Source organism: Pelophylax lessonae (assembly GCF_965119305.1).
Source record: "Pelophylax lessonae genome assembly, chromosome: 1".
Classification (NCBI taxonomy): Eukaryota; Metazoa; Chordata; class Amphibia; order Anura; family Ranidae; genus Pelophylax; species Pelophylax lessonae.
Genome location: NC_138768.1, coordinates 635904746 through 635925417, shown reverse-complemented (window position 1 = coordinate 635925417; position 20672 = coordinate 635904746). Strand labels below are relative to the sequence as shown.

The window sequence follows — 20672 nt, the reverse complement described above, 5'->3', positions numbered from 1 at the left end:
ATTGTTGCTCTACATAAAGATAGCCTAGTCTATAAGAAAATTGCAAAGACCCTGAAACTGAGCTGCAGCACAGTGGCCAAGACCATAAAGCGGTTTAACAGGACAGGTTCCACTCAGAACAGGGCTCACCATGGTTGATCAATGAAGTTGAGTGCATGTGCTCAGCGTCATATCCAGAGGTTGTCTTTGGGAAATATATGTATGAGTGCTGCCAGCATTGCTGCAGAGGTTGAAGGGGTGGGGGGGGGGGGGGTCAGCCTGTCAGTGCTCAGACCATACGTTGCACACTGCATCAAATTGGTTTGTATAGCTGTCATCCCAGAAGGAAGCCTCTTCTAAAGATGATGCACAAGAAAGCCCGAAAACAGTTTGCTGAAGACAAGTAGATTAAGGACATGGATTACTGGAACCATATTCTGTGGTCTGATGAGACAAAGATAAACGTATTTGGTTCAGGTGGTGTTAAGCGTGTTTGGTGGCAACAGGTGAGGCGTACAAAGACAAAGTGTGTGTTGCCTACAGTAAAGAATGGTGGTGGGAGTTTCATGGTCTGGGGCTGCATGAGTGCTGCCAGCACTGGGGAGCTACAGTTCATTGAGGGAACCATGAATGCCAACATGTACTGTGACATACTGAAGCAGAGCATGATCCCCTGCCTTTGGAGACTGGCCTGCAGGGCAGTATTCCAACATAAAGACCCCAAACACACCTCCAAGATCACCACTTCCTTGCTAAAGAAGCTGAGGGTAAAGGTGATGGACTGGCCAGGCATGTCTCCAGACCTAAACCCTATTGAGCATCTGTGGGGCTTTCTCAAACGGAAGGCGGAGGAGCGCAAGGTCTCTAACATGCCGGGGTACTAGGTGTTATCCTGGACTCTGACCTGTCCTTTCAGCCCCAAATCCAATCATTGTCAAAAGCTTGTAGACTTCAACTCCGCAACATCTCTAAAATTCGCCCCTTTTTAACAACTGAAACCACCAAGCTACTCATTCACTCCCTTGTTATTTCTCGCCTCGACTATTGCAACTCCTTTCTCATAGGCCTACCACTTCATAGGCTATCCCCTCTTCAGTCTATCATGAATGCTGCTGCCAGGCTTATCCACCTTACCAACCGATCAGCGTCTGCCTCCCCTCTCTGCCAATCCCTACACTGGCTCCCGATTGCCCAGCGAATTAAATTCAAAATACTAACCCCAACATACAAAGCCATTCACAACTCTGCCCCGAGCTACATCACCAATCTTGTCTCCAAATATTACCCAAACCATCCTCTCGAGACCTCCTACTCTCAAGCTTCCTTGTCTCCTCCTCTCATGCTCATCTCCAGGATTTCTCCAGGGCCTCTCCCATCCTCTGGAATGCTCTACCTCAACCTGTACGGCTATCTCCTACTCTAGCTGCTTTCAGGCGATCCCTGAAAATTCATCTCTTCAGGGAAGCCTATCACACCGCCAACTAATCTCCCATCAGCTCATTCCCTACTCTTACAACCTCTTGTAACACCTGCCCCACCCCATTAGATTGTAAGCTCTTCTGAGCAGGGCCCTCTTAAACCTCTTGTGTTTTATTGTATTGAAAATGTACTGTCTCCCTCTAATATTGTAAAGTGCTGCGTAAACTGCTGGCGCTATATAAATCCTTAATAATAATAATAATAACATCCACCAGCTCCGTGATGTCATCCTGGAGGAGTGGAAGAGGACTCCAGTGGCAACCTGTAAAGCTCTGGTGAACTCCATGCCCAAGAGGGTTAAACCAGGGCTGGAAAATAATGGTGGCCACACAAAATATTGACACCTTGGGCCCAATTTGGACATTTTCACTTAGGGGTGTACTCACTTTTGTTGCCAGCGGTTTAGACATTAATGGCTGTTAAGTTGAGTTATTTTGAGGGGACAGCAAATTTACACTGTTATACAAGCTGTACACTCACTACTTTACATGGTAGCAGCTTTGTCACATGAAAAGATATAATAAAATATTTATAAAAATGTGAGGGGTGTACACACCTTTATGAGATACTGTATATAGATATATTTATACACACACACACACGTGCATCTCATAAAATTAGAGTATCATCAAAAAGTATATTTATTTCAGTAATTCAATTCAAGAAGTGAAACCCAAATATTTTATATAGATGTGTTACACACAGAGTGATATATTTCAAGCATTTCTTTCTTTTAATTTTCAGTATCTCAGCCTGACCTAAACCCAAAGAGAATTAAGGAAGAGGAAGATTATCAAGAGGAAGATGAGTTACACCAGAGCCAACAATGAAAGCCACTATCAAAGGAACCTGCGCTTTCATAACACCACAACAGTGCCACAGGCTGATCACCTCCATGCCACGCTGTATTGATACAGAAATTCATGCAAAAGGAGCCCCGACCATGTATTGAGTGCATAATATACTGTACATGGACATGAGTAAGCCAACATTTCTGTTTTTAAAATCCTTTTTTTTTTTTTTATTTATTGGTCTTATGTAATATTCTAATTTTCTGAGATACTGAATTTTGGGGCTTTCACTATCTGTAGGCATTATTATCAAAATTAAAAGAAAGAAATGCCTGAAATATATCACTCTGAGTACAAGTTTCACTTTTTGAATTAAATTACTAAAATAAATTTAATTTTTGATGACATTCTAATTTTATGAGATGCACCTGTATATATATATACACATACACACACCATACCTGGCTGATGCCATTGGAACCTGGAAATCAGTGTAGTCGACAATGCTGCTCCATTGATCTCCAGTTGCACCCAGGTCCTTTGCCAAGTGGATAGCCTGCTGCATTATGAACACAGGAGGTCAGCTGCTCGCCATTGTTGCCATTCATTGCATATGCTTTGCACTTTCTGAATAAATGCAGTGTTCTCTGATTGGATAAGGTGGAGAGGTGGGGCATTGAACACTCTCCACCTTGTCCAATCAGAGAAAGCTTTGCATTCATTCATAAAATGCAAAGGATTCTCTGAATGGCATCTATGCCACTGAGCAGCTGACCTCCTGAGTTCAGTAAGCAACAGGGCACCTGCTTGTAGTGGGACTTGGAAGCAAGTGGAGAAACGCACGTAGGGGGAAACCGGATTGCATTGTGGGATTCACAGTTCCTTTGATGGCATGATGACAACTGTTTTTTTTACACCTGTAGTGTGTGTTTCCTAATAACCACTTCAGCTCCGGAAGGTTTTACCCCCTTAATGACCAGGCAATTTTTTGCGATTCGGCACGGCAATACTTTAACTAACAACTGCGCGGTCGTGCAATGCTATACCCAAATACAATTGATGTCATTTTTTTCCCCAAAAATAGAGCTTTCCTTTGGTGGCATTTGATCACCTGTGCGATTTCTAGTTTTTGCGCTATAAACAAAAAAAGAGCGACGATTTTGAAAAAAAAAAAAAAAACGCAATATTTTTAAATTTCTGCTATAAAACATTCCCAATAAAAACATTTTTAAAAATCGAATTTTTTATCAGTTTAGGTCAATCTGTATTCTGCTACATATTTTTGGTAAAAAAAATCCCAAAAAGTGCATTTTAATTGGTTTGCACAAAAGTTATAGCATTTACAAAATTTGGGATAGGTTTTTGGACTTTTTATTTTTTTGTTTTATTAGTAATGGCGGCGATCAGCGATTTTTAGCGGGACCGTGACATTGCTTTCCTTTCCTTTGGTGGTATTTGATCACCTGTGCGATTTCTAGTTTTTGCGCTATAAACAAAAAAAAAAGTGACAATTTTGAAAAAAAAAAAAACAATATTTTTAAATTTCTGCTATAAAACATTCCCAATAAAAAATTTTTAAAAATCTAATTTTTTTATCAGTTTAGGCCAATCTGTATTCTGCTACATATTTTTGGTAAAAAAAATCCCAAAAAGTGTATTTTAATTGGTTTGCACAAAAGTTATAGCGTTTACAAAATTTGGGATAGATTTTTGGACTTTTTTTTTTGTTTTATTAGTAATGGCGGCGATCAGCGATTTTTAGCGGGACTGCGACATTGCGGTGGACAAATCTGACACTGACACTTTTTGGGGACCAGAAAACATTAATACAGTAATCTGTGCTAAATAATATGCACTGTCACTGTATAAATGACACTGGCAGGGAAGGGGTTAATACTGGGGGTGATCAAGGGGTTAAGTGTGAGCATAATTGTGCTTGCTAACTGTGGGGGGGGGGGGGGTGTCTCTGTGACAGGCACACAGAGATCGGTGTTTCATTCAGCTTAGCTGAGACACACAATCTCACTGTGCCTGTCTGACGGGAGAGCCGCCTGCTTTTTTTACATAGGCAGGCGGCTCTCCTGTCAGTTTAAGCAATGATCGCCGCTGACCTCCTGCGGTCTGGCTCCCGCTGTGTCTAATCACCGCCACCGAGACCGCGTGCGCATAATCACGTACATGTACGTGATTATGCGCAGCCGAGCCGTCCTGCTGCAGTAAATCTGCGTGGGGCGGTCGGCAAGTGGATAAAGTAGCACCCGCAATTTTACACTTTGCGAGCCTGGTGTTCAATTTCTATTTATTTTTGGGGATCCTAAACAGAGGAACGTCTGTCCGTGGAGGCCTGGTGGAGGATCCCGGACGACACGGTGAGGTTTTACTCAAATAAGCGCTTTCTGACTTTTCTGTACAGAGTCACATTAGCTTTGGTAAGCATATATGCATGTGGGTTGAAAGGACATGTGGTGTTTTTGCTTGGATATCTGATTTGGGATCCACAGATGATTTCTTGTACTGTTATATGCCAGAATTCATCTTCAATCATAATATTCAGGGTGAGATTTTTCTCAATTCTGTGCTTGAACTTTCTATTTTTTATTTATTATGATATATGAACTCTCCACTTTTTTGTTATTTGAATATGAATTTTTCACGTTTTATGTTTTATATGTAAACCACCATTTGCACATTTACGTTTATGGTTTCAATTAACCTGAATTGATATGGTTTTCAATTCATTATTCATTTTAGGCAGCATGGCATCCTACAGAGTAAGCAAGTGGAGATCACTGGCATGAATAGCCAAAAAGTCTAGCGCTGCCCTCTTAAAAAACTGGACTTATGTAAAAAAATGACGCCCTTTGAAAAAGTCGGAAATGACGAAACGCATCAGGGCATGAACCTTACGGCGACCGGAAGTGCACGGGGGACACGAGCGGCAGCTTTGGAGATCCGAGACACCAGCGTGGAGAGGGTGAGCAGGATCGACACAGCATACCACGGTACCCGTAGCACTGATACCTATTAGGATACTGAAGGCATATGGTTTTAATGCGTTTGTGAGTACATTTGTATTGGGTTTTTTCTGAATAAATTATCTGATGGGTGAAACAATATCACACTAGTGCGGTTCCTTCTTTCCCCCTATGTTCACCATTTGAGCAATTATCAGGAGGAGAAGGGAGACACGTGACTACCCGAGATTGAAATCCAGTAATAGCAGCAGTAATCGCTCCTGAGTGGGATTTGTGTTACAACAGCTTGTTTGCCTGTCCTATGCAAATAGGTGGGCCACAGCTTCTGGTGAGTTGCCATTCCCCCCATTATCACATCGGTGGAGGTGTAGAGCAGTGGTGACCCCAACACTTGGTGGTGTTTCTCACTTGATGGATTGGACTATTGCTGGAGGAATTAACCCCTTGTTTTGAATTTCTGGCACTGATGGACGTTTAAGGACTGTACTAAGATTTGACTGGTTTTAAACTACGTCATTTCCCCTCAATTATACCTGCGCTACTTATACCATTGTATATGTTCCAAGGGACGATATATATTTGAGTATACTTCTACACATTTTCTTTCTTAAAGTAGCTGCGGTATTGTCTGTTTAAGACTTGTTTTGAGGTTACTTGTGCGCAGGGGATATATTTGTATCACCAGTAGAGGGCAGATTTGTGCTACATATATATATTTTTTCAAAAAAATGACTGCGCTACTGTCATAGAAAACAGCTGCTGGCACTACAATATAACAACATTGTCCAAAGCAAGAAAAGAGAAAAGTGCAAGAAAAGAGAAGCATGTGCAAAAAAATGCATAAATTGATCTGACATGTAAAGTGCTACATATAAACATACAGGGGGAGATTTACTAAAACTGGAGAGTGCAAAATCTGGTGCAGACCTGCATAGAAACCAATCAGCTTCTGGGTTTTATTGTCAATGCTTGAAAAAGCTGAAGTTAGAAGCTGACTGGCTACCAAGCACATCTGCACCAGATTCTGAGTGCTCAAGTTTTAGTTAATCTCCCCCACAGTGTCAAATATGTAAATGACTGTGCAAAACCAAATAAAGTGCAAAGTGACAAATGTGCAAACGAGCAACCTCTATATATCACAATAAAGGAGCAAAAATTGTATATGGAAAAGAATAGAAGTCCTCAATAGCGCAAATAAAATGTGTTCAAATAAGGAAAAGAGTCCATATCCAAAAGGGGCATCCCGTGTTCAGAATGGAAGATTTCCAAAAGGTGCGACCATCACCACAGGGGAAAGTCAGGAGCGCTTACCAGAGTCAATGGACTCTAATGCCAGCGGCAGAGAGTCAATCAAGCAAGATGTAATAAAACCGAGATGACACCCTAATCTCTGGATGACTGTTAACGTCTCCTCTGTCACATCAAATCTTCACTTATGCATATAGGAACTCAGATACCCATAGAAAACAAAAAGTCCCCTCATAGTGTAAAACCATCAAAGAAGGCTTTTTTTTTTTAAAGTAGAAAACTTTCTCTCCGCAGTTTACAAGCGATTCAAGTACAAGTTGTGTGATCACAGACAGTATCCAAAGGGCGTAATATCATGGAGCAAACTCAGCACAACCCAAAAACTAACAAGTAAACAGTGGTGGAAAGCAGTGATCGACAGATATAGTTTTTTCATTGCCGATACCGATATTTTGGTCATCGGATATCGGTATCGGCCGATATTGGCCGATATTTTTGGACATTTAAAAAAAAAATTATTTTTTCTTACTCTGGTGGAGGGATCTGGGGATCTAAAAGACCCCAAACCCCTCCTCTGCACTTAAAAGCATTCAAAATGCCAAGTTTGGCTGTTTGGAATGCTCGCATTTGTTTGAATTTGCTGCCAAGTACCAGATAACATCACTTCCGGGTTTTTTACATGGAGGCCCGATCAGAGCAGAATGCGGCTTTGATCGGGTCTTCTCTTCGGCAGCCGTGCAGGTAGGATGCCGGGGTCTCCCAGCGGGACAGGAGACCTGGGCGAGCCGCGGAAGGCGGCAGCAGGGGGGGATGTCCCCTCCCGCTCCTTGTAATGACAGCCGAGTGGTTTCTAAGCCGCATCGGTTGTCATTACAAGACGCCGATACTGGGGTGATACCTCTAGCAGCAGGCATCACTCCGGTACAGCACTTTCCCGAAATATCGGCAGTATCGGTAACCTCAGGGGGCGATTCCGATATATCGGGGAAAATGCATATTGGCCCCTGATATATCAGCATTCGGTCGATCCCTAGTGGAAAGCCTCTATGTGAATGTGAAAAACCAGAATGCTGTATCCAACTTATACTGCTGAAACCTTAATAACTGATATACAGTATTACTCAAACAAAATAACTAAGTGTGCTGCAAATGTATTATATAACACATAAATAAATATATATACATAGGTATATTGTGCATAAAAGAACTTCATAAAACTGCAAAGTGCCCTATGTGTAAGAGCAAATTCACTGGAGTATTGGTATCTATTTCAGGGATTTCCAGCTTTCAGGGGCATCAGCCAGGTATTGTATATGCAAAGTAACTTTGATCCAAGCTAGACCAATGTACCTATGTATAAAATTTCCATAGATAGAATTCATCTTTAAATATAAATTTCATTAGCATATCTTTGAGTCTGTTTTTAGGTTGGTTTCAACCTCAAACATTTCAGGTTTGCATGCTGCAACCATTAGCGATTATAGGAAAGCTTTTTTGTACATTACCAAGGGAATTTTTTGATGTACAGTATAAATTGTGAGTTTCATTTTAGGCTTGTAAAGCTAACCATAACTACTTACACACGTTCCAGTCATCATAGCAGAAATAAAACCAATCACGGCGAGGAACAGAAAGCCCATTCCAATTAACAGGCTGCGACCTTCAATATATAACCAGTCCCAACACAGGTAGACTCCAATAAGGCAGCTGATGCACATATTCAGTAGGAACCCAACAAAAAAACCCCTGTGAAGTAAATAGAAATAATGAAATAGAACATATGTAATTAAAACTTTTTAGGGGTTATTTACCAAAGAGATAAGTATTTCACTGAAAATAAATGTTGCCAGTTTGGAAATGTTAATATTAGGGCCCATTTAGATTATTGCATTGCAGTAATTTGGGGTAAATTGCAGATTTTATCACATGTACCACAATATGTGACAACATGTTCATCATGGTCCCATTAACCCTAGTAGCCAATAGCCAATATATTGCATTGCGGGTTGTCTGGATGTGGATTACAAAAATAATGCATATCTGATTTTTTAAGCATTAGGAGGCACTGCCTCAATGCAGTGTATAACGTGAATGGATCCTTAAAGTAAACTCTTCATGACAAAAATGCAGAGGCTGCTATTACTAAATTTCCACATCAGTACTGTAAGATCAGCATGACAGTTGGGCAGCTAGCATCTTAAAAAGTAACTCCACTTTTGCTAAGAATAAAACAACCCCTCTGGGTGATCAATGTCACCCAAACTTTGTAGCATAGTCCAACTTGTTTCTGTTACTAGGTTAAACCTATGCATTTTTTAGTACATTTGCAGATTTGCAGAAACACACTACAGTCCATTTAACATTAGCTCCTATGGGTCACGTTCACATATATGCAGTTTCTACTGGTGTGTTTTTTGGGAAGGTGCAGAGAATTTTTTTTTACATGCAGAACTGTGCATTTTTGGTCTCATAGACTTCAATAATAAGGCAGTAGAAAAACATTGAAAACATATAAAAATGCAGTGCTTGTGTTTTTGAATCATTTCTGCTGCATTTTTGCTTGTTTTTCCCCACATGACAACAGATACATCCCAAAAACACATTAAAAATGTATGTGAAAAAAAAAACACAAAATGCATCAAGCACAACCTGCATAGGTGTGAACCTAACCTAAAAAAAAAAAAAAAAAAAAGCCATGTGTTTAACTATGTCCTTGGTAGGCTGATTCCTGAATGGGAGTGTCTGTGTTCAATCTAATCGGCAGATGCACTTTCAGGGTTCTAATGAGGAAATTTGCAGAGTATGCATCTCTTCAGAAATAATCATCCCTTAGAAAGTATCTTACAAAAAATAAAATTCCTATTGCAGAGGATGCCCAAATCTGACTTGTATGTTAGTGTAGACTTTTGGAAATCAGTAAGCCAAATACACAGGCTGGAAATTACATTCCTAGGGAAGTTCTATACATCAAATGTGTGAAGAAGACCTCCAGGTTGCCATATTGCATTGGATTTTACAGCAGCTGCAGATTGAAAATTACAGGCTGAATAGGAAAGGTAATTTTAATAACATGAAATTACAATAAGGCTAGCATAGCTAAATAAATGCAATATTTTTTTTTTTTTTTTATTTGCTATATAAGTTTCACAAAAGTGGAATTATCCTTTAAGAAGGAAAGGATTCTCTCATGACAGGTTTCTTTTAAGGTACTATAGTTATATTATAAAAATCACATGCCTATAAATGTATTATATATTTAGATACTATATTTTTTATAATGGAGGTTTATCCAAACGCATTCAAGGCAATGCACTAAGCCATGAGATATGCGGCAACACTCCATCACATCCAATCATAAATAATTTCTTAACAAAGCTAAATGCCAAAATCTAATGTGATGCCATGAGCTATATCACTTTCTATTGTATCATGGCTTTTTATACTATCTTACTGAATAAACTCCAAAGACTCTTTTCTAGAGTAATATATACATTAATCAGTATATATATATATATATATATATATATATATATATATATATATAAAAAGTTTTGTGGAGCTACAGTTTGCATACAGGAATGCATAATTACAAGGTTTAGCACTGATTTTTCATGCGACTAAAAGGAAATGCCTTGCAGTGAAGTTCTATAAGCCATGAAAGATAAGTGCTTCCTGTTTCTTAGTCTGGGCAAGCATTACTATGAATGAGAAATCAATGGAAGACATTAGTGTTTGATGGCATGCATACATTGTCATTTCCGTAGCCATTAATATATACTAAATAGAAAAAAAAAAAAACAAACCTATTGCGCTGTCCCACATCATTGTAGACATAAGGACAGTAATGGTCGAAGACTGCAACGCAGCGGTTTGTGACACGACAGTGCTTGGAGCGCAGGGGCTTCACAAGATGGCACGTGTGGCAAAGTCGGCTCAGGGGGTTCTTTCCATTTTTCCAGTCATTAAAATTGACAGCCTATTGGAAATGATTGAACTGTATTAGAGTCAATGGAAAATATTCAGTAAGTTAAAGTAACATTTGTTCTGGTTATTGCTCATGTAGATCATTTAATTAGCAAATTTGAACGCTAAAGTGATTATAAACGTTCATTTTTTTTTTTTTTAAGCAAACATGCCTACCTGCTCTTTGCAATGGTTTTGCACAGAGCAGCCATGATCCTCTTCCTCTGGGGTTCCCCGCTGGCACTCTAGGCCCCTCCTCTTCATCGGGTGCCCCCACAGAAATCCACTTTCCATGGGGGCACCCCGTGCGGGCTTGCTCCTGAGTCCCGCTGCTGCAACCATTGACACCCCTGCCCCCCGTTCCCCTGTCACAGGGAGTGGGAGCCTGCTACTATCTATCTATCTGTGCAATGAGGAGAGCAACAGTGGCTGAGCCGTTGTGCTCGTACACATCGCTGGATGGGATCGGGCTTGAGTAAGAAAAGGGGTCTGGGCGGGGGGAGCTGCAGCACAGAAGGTTGGAATGCATTAAGGTTAAAAATCTTAAGGCTTTACAACCAATTTAAAAGAACTCCAGACAAATTTTGTGTTTTGGATGGAGCGGGGATTTTACTGTGGTCTTTGTTCCCACTAGCGGTGGGTTTCCTTTAGAGGAAGTGCACCATCAAGATAGTGATGAAGGGAGGAAGATCAGTAGATTGGTGAAACTTTAGAACCTCCTAGGCTTTCATGGTTGTTTGTGTCTCAGTAGAGGGGAATCTGCTGTTTTTTTGCAGCTTTATCCCCCATAGTGACTTTAAAAAGTATTCATACTCTTTCAATTTTTCACATTTTGTTATGTTACAACCGAAAACGTAAATGTATTTTATTGGGATTTTATGTGATGGACCAACACAAAGTGGCACATAATTGTGAAGTGGAAGGAAAATTATAAATGGTTTTCAAAATGTTTTTACAAATAAATATGTGAAAAGTGTGGCGTGCATTTGTATTCAGCTCCCTTTACTCTGATACCCCTAACTAAAATCTAGTGGAACCAATTGCCTTTAGAAATCACCTGATTAGTAAATAAAGTCCACCTGCATGCAATTAAATCTCTGTATAAATACAGCTGTTCTGTGAAACCCTCAGAGGTTTGTTACAGCATCTTAGTGAACAACAGCATCGTGAAGGCCAAGGAACACAACAGACAGGTCAGGGATAAAGTTGTGGAGAAATTTAAAGTGTTTTAGGTTTTAAACAAAATATCCCAAGCTTTGAACATCTCATGGAGCACTGTTCAATCCATCATCTTGAAATGGAAAGAGTATAGCACAACTGAAAACCTACTAAGACATTGATGTCCACCTAAACTGACAGGCCGGGCAAAGAGAGCATTATTTAAAGAAACAGCCAAAAAGCCCATGGTAACTCTGGAGGAGCTGCAGAGATCCACAGCACAGGCGGGAGAATCTCTCCACAGGACAACTATTAGTCATGCTCTTCACAAATCCGACCTTTATGGAAGAGTGGCAAGAAGAAAGCCATTTTTTGAAAGAAAGCAATAAGAAGTCCCGTTTACAGTTTGCGAGAAGCCATATGGGGGACAGAGAAATATGTGGAAGAAGGTGCTCTGGTCAGATGAGACCAAAATTAATCTTTTTGGCCTAAAAGCAAAACGCTATGTGTGGCGGAAAATTAACAATGCACATCACCCTGAACATACCATCCCCACCATGAAACATGGTGGTGGTAGCAACATGTTGTGGGGGTGCTTTTCTTCAGCAGGGACAGGGAAGCTGGTCAGAATTGATGGGAAGATGGATGGAGCCAAATACAGGGCAATCTTAGAAAAAACCCTGTTAGCGTCTGCAAAAGACTTGAGACTGGGGCGGAGAGGTTCAACTTCCAGCAGGACAACAACCCTAAATATTTAGCCAGAGCTACAATGGAATGGTTTAGATCAAAGCATATTTATTTAGAATGGGCCAGTCAAAGTCCAGACCTAAATCCAATTGAGAATCTGTGGCAAGACTTGAAAACTGCTGTTCACAGACACTCTTCATCCAATCTGACAGAGCTTGAGCTAATTCGCAAAGAAGAATGGGCAAGACGTTCACTCTCTAGATGTGCAAAATTGGTAGAGACATCCCCAAAAAGACTTGCAGCTGAAATTGCAGTGAAAGGTGGTTCTATCGAGGGTGGGCTGAATACAAATGCATGCAACACTTTTCAGATATTAATTTGGAAAACTTTTTGAAAGCTATTTATCATTTTCCTTCAGAATTATGTTCCACTTTGTGTTGGCCTATCACATAAAATCCCAATAAATTACATTTACGTTTTTGGTTGTAACACGACAAAATGTGGTAAATTTCAAGGGGTATGAATACTTTTTCAAGGCACTGTATGAACAGAACAGACAGAAGCCTGTACCACATACTGATCCTATGTACATACACTATATCAGGGGTCTTCAAACTTTGGCTCTCCAGTTGTTCCGGAACTACAATTCCCATCATGCCTAGTCACGCCTGTAAATGTCAGAGTTTTACAATGCCTCATGGGACGTGTAGTTCCTCAACAGCTGGAGGGCCGTAGATTGAGGATCCCTGCACTATATGCATAAGGACATTTAGGCCCTGTTCACACCTAGGCAATTTGAATCAAGAGTGGATTCGCCCACGATCCTGCCCGCAATTCCAGAACTACAGCAAACGCATTTGCAATGACATTATTTTTTAACACCACTCAAACGTAGTGTGATTTTGCAATGATTGTCGAGCAACAAAATGCTCTAAAATTGCGGCAAAAATTGCAAAGCCAAACGTTCCTTGATCTGTGCGATGAGCTACCTTGGAGCGTTTATGGAGCAAAGGGAGGCACATTCAGTTCAACAATCCACAAAAAAAAGCTAAAAACAATGCGCTGCAGCAGCTGTCGCTGCGCTTACGCTCAGGTGTGAATGGAGCCTAAGACATGTTAGGTTGGCATATTCCATTTTAAATGCAATAAAGATATAAAGGACTCATTTTCTGCACTGCCTTTTTCCCTAATACAAAGTATGATGAGGTTAGCTATATGAAATATAGAAATTAGGTATGTTTTTTTAACATAACATAACAAAAAAAAAAAAAAAAAAAGCAAAATGAATGACAATGTAAGAAATGTTTCCATATGAACAGAAAATAAAAAAGGAAACACAAATCTAGCTAGTGGGAAGGAAATTAATTAAGGGTTATCCTGAAACTAAACTCTCTCAATCAACATTAAGTGCCGGTTCACATTTGTGCGATCACAGAGATCGCATGTAATTTGGAGCGCACTGCTCCTAAATTACATGCGATCTCTGTGCGGTGCAAATTTCAGCCATACAGTTTGTATGGCTGAATTAGCACCGCAATCGCACTAAACACGCACATGACCCTTTTTTTTATCCGCAGCAGAATCGGATCGCATGGTGGTTCACACTAGTGCGATCCGATTCTGTGCGAACTTGCAGATCGCACTGCGATATGCCATCTCAACTGGGGGTGTCGTTAACTTTTAATTGACACCCCCAGCGTATCGCATATGGCAGTGTGAACTGCCAGGGGTGCGGATGCGATGCGGGAACACGCTGTATATTCGCAGCATTCCCGCATCGCGGAAGTGTGAACCGGGACTAACTATTTCTAATCCTTTTGCTGCTAGTCATTAGTAATTAGATAGGAAAGTATTTTATATGGACTTTTTACATTCCTACAGGTGCTTTCTGATTTCTGGCCTAGGCCAAAATGATGTCATACATAACACATGAACCTTCATGGGCATTTTTTTTCTTTCTTTTTATCTGCAGGAAGGGAGGAGGGGCTTTCTCAGCTAAGCACACCCTCCTGTCTGCATGATTGAGTTAAGGGCAGATGGATTTCAGAAAGGAAATGCTACATTATTTATCTACGCTCAACATGCAACAGAGGTGTTTTTCACTGTTAAGTTATTTTTCAGCAAAATAAAGCATGGAGACATGGATGAATGGGTAAATATTAACCTCCCTGGCGGTATGATTATGTCAGGAATTACATACCAAAAGCGGTAAAAAAATTTTCACGGAAATTTGGCGTTATGTATTATAGGCCTACAATTCTTAGTAATTACTGACTTAAACCTGACCAAAACACCAAAACAAGAGTCTAGTAGACATCCCAGATGTGATAAATTTGAAACACAAACGCATGAATTATAATCGAATCAATAATATAATTTTATTATATAATATATAATATATATAATAAAATTATATTATTGATTAGATTATAATTCATGCGTTATATATTATATATATATACAGTGGGTACGGAAAGTATTCAGACCCCCTTAAATTTTTCACTCTTTGTTATATTGCAGCCATTTGCTAAAATCATTTAGGTTCATTCTTCTTCCTCATGAATGTACACATAGCACCCCATACTGCCAGAAAAACACAGAATTGTTGACATTGTTGCAGATTTATTAAAAAAGAAAAACTGAAATATCACATGGTCCTAAGTATTCAGACCCTTTGCTGTGACACTCATATATTTAACTCAGGTGCTTTCCATTTCTTCTGATCATCCTTGAGATGGTTCTACACCTTCATTTGAGTCCAGCTGTGTTTGATTATACTGATTGGACTTGATTAGGAAAGCCACACACCTGTCTATATAAGACCTTCCAGATCACAATGCATGTCAGAGCAAATGAGAATCATGAGGTCAAAGGAACTGCCTGAAGAGCTCAGAGACAAAATTGTGGCAAGGCACAGATCTGGCCAAGGTTACAAAAAGATTTCTGCTGCACTTAAGGTTCCTAAGAGCACAGTGGCCTCCATAATCCTCAAATGGAAGACGTTTGGGATGACCAGAACCCTTCCTAGAGCTGGCCGTCCGGCCAAACTGAGCTATCGGGGGAGAAGAGCCTTGGTGAGAGAGGTAAAGAAGAACCCAAAGATCACTTTGGCTGAGCTCCAGAGATGCAGTCAGGAGATGGGAGAAAGTTGTAGAAAGTCAACCATCACTGCAGCCCTCCACCAGTCGGGGCTTTATGGCAGAGTGGCCCGACGGAAGCCTCTCCTCAGTGTAAGACACATGAAAGCCCGCATTGAGTTTGCTAAAAAACACCTGAAGGACTCCAAGATGGTGAGAAATAAGATTCTCTGGTCTGATGAGACCAAAATAGAACTTTTTGGCCTTAATTCTAAGCGGTATGTGTGGAGAAAACCAGGCACTGCTCATCACCTGTCCAATACAGTCCCAACAGTGAAGCATGGTGGTGGCAGCATCATGCTGTGGGGGTGTTTTTCAGCTGCAGGGACAGGACGACTGGTTGCAATTGAGGGAAAGATGAATGCGGCCAAGTACAGGGATATCCTGGACAAAAACCTTCTCCAGAGTGCTCTGGACCTCAGACTGGGCCGAAGGTTTACCTTCCAACAAGACAATGACCCTAAGCACACAGCTAAAATAACGAAGGAGTGGCTTCACAACAACTCCGTGACTGTTCTTGAATGGCCCAGCCAGAGCCCTGACTTAAACCCAATTGAGCATTTCTGGAGAGACCTAAAAATGGCTGTCCACCAACGTTTACCATCCAACCTGACAGAACTGGAGAGGATCTGCAAGGAGGAATGGCAGAGGATCCCCAAATCCAGGTGTGAAAGACTTGTTGCATCTTTCCCAAAAAGACTCCTGGCTGTATTAGATCAAAAGGGGGCTTCTACTAAATACTGAGCAAAGGGTCTGAATACTTAGGACCATGTGATAGTTCAGTTTTTCTTTTTTAATAAATCTGCAACAATGTCAACAATTCTGTGTTTTTCTGTCAGTATGGGGTGCTATGTGTACATTCAAGTGGAAGAAGAATGAACCTAAATGATTTGAGCAAATGGCTGCAATATAACAAAGAGTGAAAAATTTAAGGGGGTCTGAATACTTTCCGTACCCACTGTATATATGTGTGTGTGTGTATATAGATATATATATATATATATATATCTATATACACACACACACACACATATATATATATATATATATATATATATAAAATATATAATTATAATCGAATCAATAATAAAATTTTATATATATATATATATATACGTGTGTATATAGGTATATGTATATATATATATATGTGTGTGTGCATATATATATATATATATATATATATATATATATATATATATAAAATGTGTTATGTGTTTGTGTTTTGTGCAACGTTCTTTTGAATTTCCCTCCCTAGTTCCGCTCCCATGCAGCATTGCTGCTGCATGGAATGGAACTAGGAAGTCATCACACCGATGGAGGACGGAGGAGCGGTGGGACTCTCGGCTGGCGGTCACAGCAATGAGAGATCATCGCTGGATCGCCAGGAGAAGGTAAGAGACACCGCTGCGCTCTCTGCACATTCACCCCGAGCGTGACTCGGGGATACCGATCCTGGACTAAAAAATCCACCCCGAGTCACGCTCGGGATTACCGCCAGGGGGGTTAAAAATGAATTAAATAGCATTTTCAGTTTTTGGTGCTCATTGGCTATGCCTTGCTACTGTTGCTGGGAATGTCTCTATATCAAAAAATTATTGGCTCACATGCTACAGATTTACTAAAATACCAAATATCCTGACAACCACCTTGCTGTCATTTATTCCTTGTGCAATTAAATCTTGTAGAAAATGCATTTTATACCGTTTTCTGCAGCGAAAAGTTATCCCTAGACGTTGGCACTTGTTTCAGGTACCATCTCTAGTAGAATGGATTTTGGGATTATTGAATTGGATTCCATCATGCTTCTGCAATACCTGGTTGCCACAGAATACTTTGAGTTAGATTGACACACTTTTACTTGGGTCATCTGCAGGGCTGTCTTTAATATTGATTGGACCCTGGGCAAATATTTTCCTGGGCTCTCCAAAATCCACCTATTACCTATTTCCAGGCAGTGTGGGCTCAAGGGGCAGCTGCTTTGGGCCCCAGAACAATGTCTGGGCCCAGGGCAGCTGCCCCTTTTGCCCTGTGTTAAAGACGGCCCTGGTCATCTGGATGGTATTTGGCTAGTTTCAAGAGTTACAAGTTTTACTATGCAACTAATATCTCTCACTGCCATCTGGCTGCCACAGTGATAGGGGGAAAGCTAAATACGAACCCCCCCCCCCCCTCTTCTTGTTCCCCACCCCACTTCCTTCCCCTCCCCCCATATTCTTAAGTTTTTCTCCTATATACCCCTTAACATTTTCCCTTTTCCCCTACTTATACTGTCACTACATCCATAAACTGATACTCACATATTCCTATTAGTGGTATCAACAGATACCCTAGACTCCCCTTATTCAGTTTAAACTATTGGGAGATACCCCCCTTTCCCTTTTCCAAATTAAACTATTGGGAGTTACTCCATTCCCTCTATTTAGTTTAAACTATATACATTTCAGTAATGTTGCATTTGTTTTTCAAAAAGTCTGATAACATCCAGGTATAAGCTAATGTCATGTTATGATGTGTACTATACTGCATATATGTTCTCAACCATTACCCACATACAAAATACTTTATTAACCCCAAAGGAAAATTGAGAAATTTTTGCGACACAGCCACACTCAACAAAGACGACACAAGATCACAACAATGAACAGAACAAGATACAAAGACACAACAAAATGACAGATAACAGCCATTAGCACCAAATAAAACAAATAATAACTACACTACAAATAAACCATCCGCACAATTAAAATACAACATAGAATAAATAACACAGATTAACCACTTGCCGACCGCCGCAAGTAGATTTACTGCGGCGGTCAGCCCCTCACAGGCAAAGTGACGTAAATATACGTCACTAGCCTGTGAGGCTCTGGGGAGCGAGCACGCGCCGCCGGCGGCGCGCTCCCGCGCGGTCACGGACCCCCCGCGCGTGTGACCGGCGGACCCGATGTCCGCCACTCACTCTGCGATCGTCGGGGGAGAGGGAAAAAGGCAGGCAGCTTGTGTAAACAAGCTGCCTGTCATTCTCCCTTGTGTAGAAACACCGATCATACGGTTCTACTATGTAGGACCGTTGATCAGTGTAACTACAGCTCAACAGACAGCCAATCACAGTTAGAATCACGCCTCTAGGGACACACACAGCCCCTCCCTCTCAAATAAAGTTAACCCCTTCACTGCCAGTGTATTTTTACAGTAACAGTGCATATATATAGCACTGATTACTGTAGAAATGTCACTGGTAACCCCAAAAGTGTCAAAAATGTCAGTCAAGGGTCCGATCTATCCGCCGCAATGTCGCAGTACCGCAAAAAAAATCGCAGATCGCCGCCATTACGCGTTAAAAAAAACAACAAAAATGACAAAAATCTTTCCCTTTGTTAGTAAACGCAATAACTTTTGCGCAAACCAATCAAAATACGCTTTTTGCGATTTTTTTTACCAAACATAGGTAGCATAAAACAAATTGGCCGAAAATGTTAAAAAATTTTGATTTTTTCCTTTTTTTTTTCTGGGAATTTCATAGAAAAAAATGTGAAAAATATTGTTATTTTTGCAAAATTGACGCTCTTTTTTTGTTTATAGTGCATGATCAAAAAATCGCACAGGTGATCAAATACCACCAAAAGAAAGCTCTGTTTGTGGGAAAAAAAGGATGTCAAATTTGTTTAGGTACAGCGTCGCACGACCGTGCAATTGTCCGTTAAAGTCACGCAGTGCCGAATCGCAAAATACCCCCTGGTCAGGAAGGGGGTAAAATCTTCCGGGGCTTAAGTGGTTAAACTAACAAATGCAAATACTACACCACTTTCTCTAACATTACCTCAAATAAAAACTAACATAATACCAACATACTATAAAAAAAACCCCATAAAATCCTGATCATAAACCAGAATTAAATCTTCACCTCCAGCCCTCACAGACAATTATATAACTCCATAGTCACAGGCTAAAATTATTTCTTGTGTCGCTGTGCGGTGCATCGTGGTTGTAACAATCTGTCACTGATGGTTCTCCGCAGGCTGACAAGTGTAATGTGGAGTGGATGAGAGGAGTTGTCCAAGATTGAACGTACCTTAAACAATATTCCCCTCTCCAACAGTGTTATTAAAGTCTCCAATTCCAATCCAACAGTGTTGTAGAGGAGAATATTGTTTAAGGTACATTCGATCTTGGACAATTCCGCTCACTCACTCCACAATACACTGGCCAGTCTGCAGAGAACCATCAGTGACAGATTGTTACAACCACGATGCACCACACAGTGACACAGGAAATCATTTTTGTCTGTGGCCCCATGGACTGTAGCATACCCTGTCTTTAATACGTGCCTTTTTTTCATATAAAGCCCAATAAAGAAAAATAATTAACCCTTTTTTGGCTCAATCTTTTTTTTTTTTTTTTTTTTTTTTAACTCTACAGCTTGATTGCAGCTCCTGTCATAATGATGTCACAGACCAGTGATCTACACTGACAGGTGTTGCAACAGTGTAACTTTGTAACAGCTTACAGAATTACATTGAATGATCATTGTAACTAGCTGTTAATTATTGAAGGAAGAGTTTGAAGTCTGACTGGTATGCTTGCAGACCAGGCCTATGCTACTCAAACTGGCAAGCAGTTCCAGTGGCAGTGGATGTACAGTATATGACTATGAAGTCCTTAAAAATATTTATATAATGTAGCAGGTCTCAGACATGCCATAGATGGGTCCATTTTTTTTGTTCAACCAACGGGTTGAAAGAAAAGAACTGACCTGATTCCCCCATCCACCACAAGTGTATCCTCTCCACTGAGCTATTGTATTCTGAAAGTGGGGAGACTTCCCTGCCGTCAGAATACACTGATCAACGTTGCCACCTATAAGCCTGCAGTGCTGATCAAGCAGGGAAAATCCGACAGGGTCCACAGGGACCATACATGGATCGAATTTTAGCCAGTCCCTACTGAACCATGTATGGCCTGCTTAAGTCAGTATCATGCACAGGTTTTTTTTATCACTTAAAGTGTTTGTTAACCTAACATTTCATATTCCTGATATGTGCTTGCTGTACCATGTACTTGTATGAGAAAGTATCCTGTTCTCTTTGTATTGCTTCCTTTGTGTGAAATCCCTGGTGAAATCCCTGGTGTTCCTGCCAGTCCCTCTGCTTTCCTATTAAAAACTGATCACACTAAGCAGGAGAACACACCCTGGTCAGTTCTTTAGCTATGCTGGGAACTCAGTGTGCTCACTACCAATGATCAGACTCGTC

General features: G+C 40.6%; 1 protein-coding gene across 1 annotated transcript in view; it reads right to left on the bottom strand.

Annotated features, from left to right (window-relative positions):
- Positions 1-20672, bottom strand: part of LOC309562456 (uncharacterized protein) — a 117974-nt gene that overhangs the window by 2935 nt on the left and 94367 nt on the right. The window contains exons 8-9 of the mRNA XM_082266686.1: positions 10276-10448; positions 8053-8218 (exon numbers count right to left, since the gene is read on the bottom strand). Coding sequence (XP_082122812.1) covers positions 8053-8218; positions 10276-10448 — 339 coding nt within the window. The remainder of the gene's footprint in view (positions 1-8052; positions 8219-10275; positions 10449-20672) is intronic.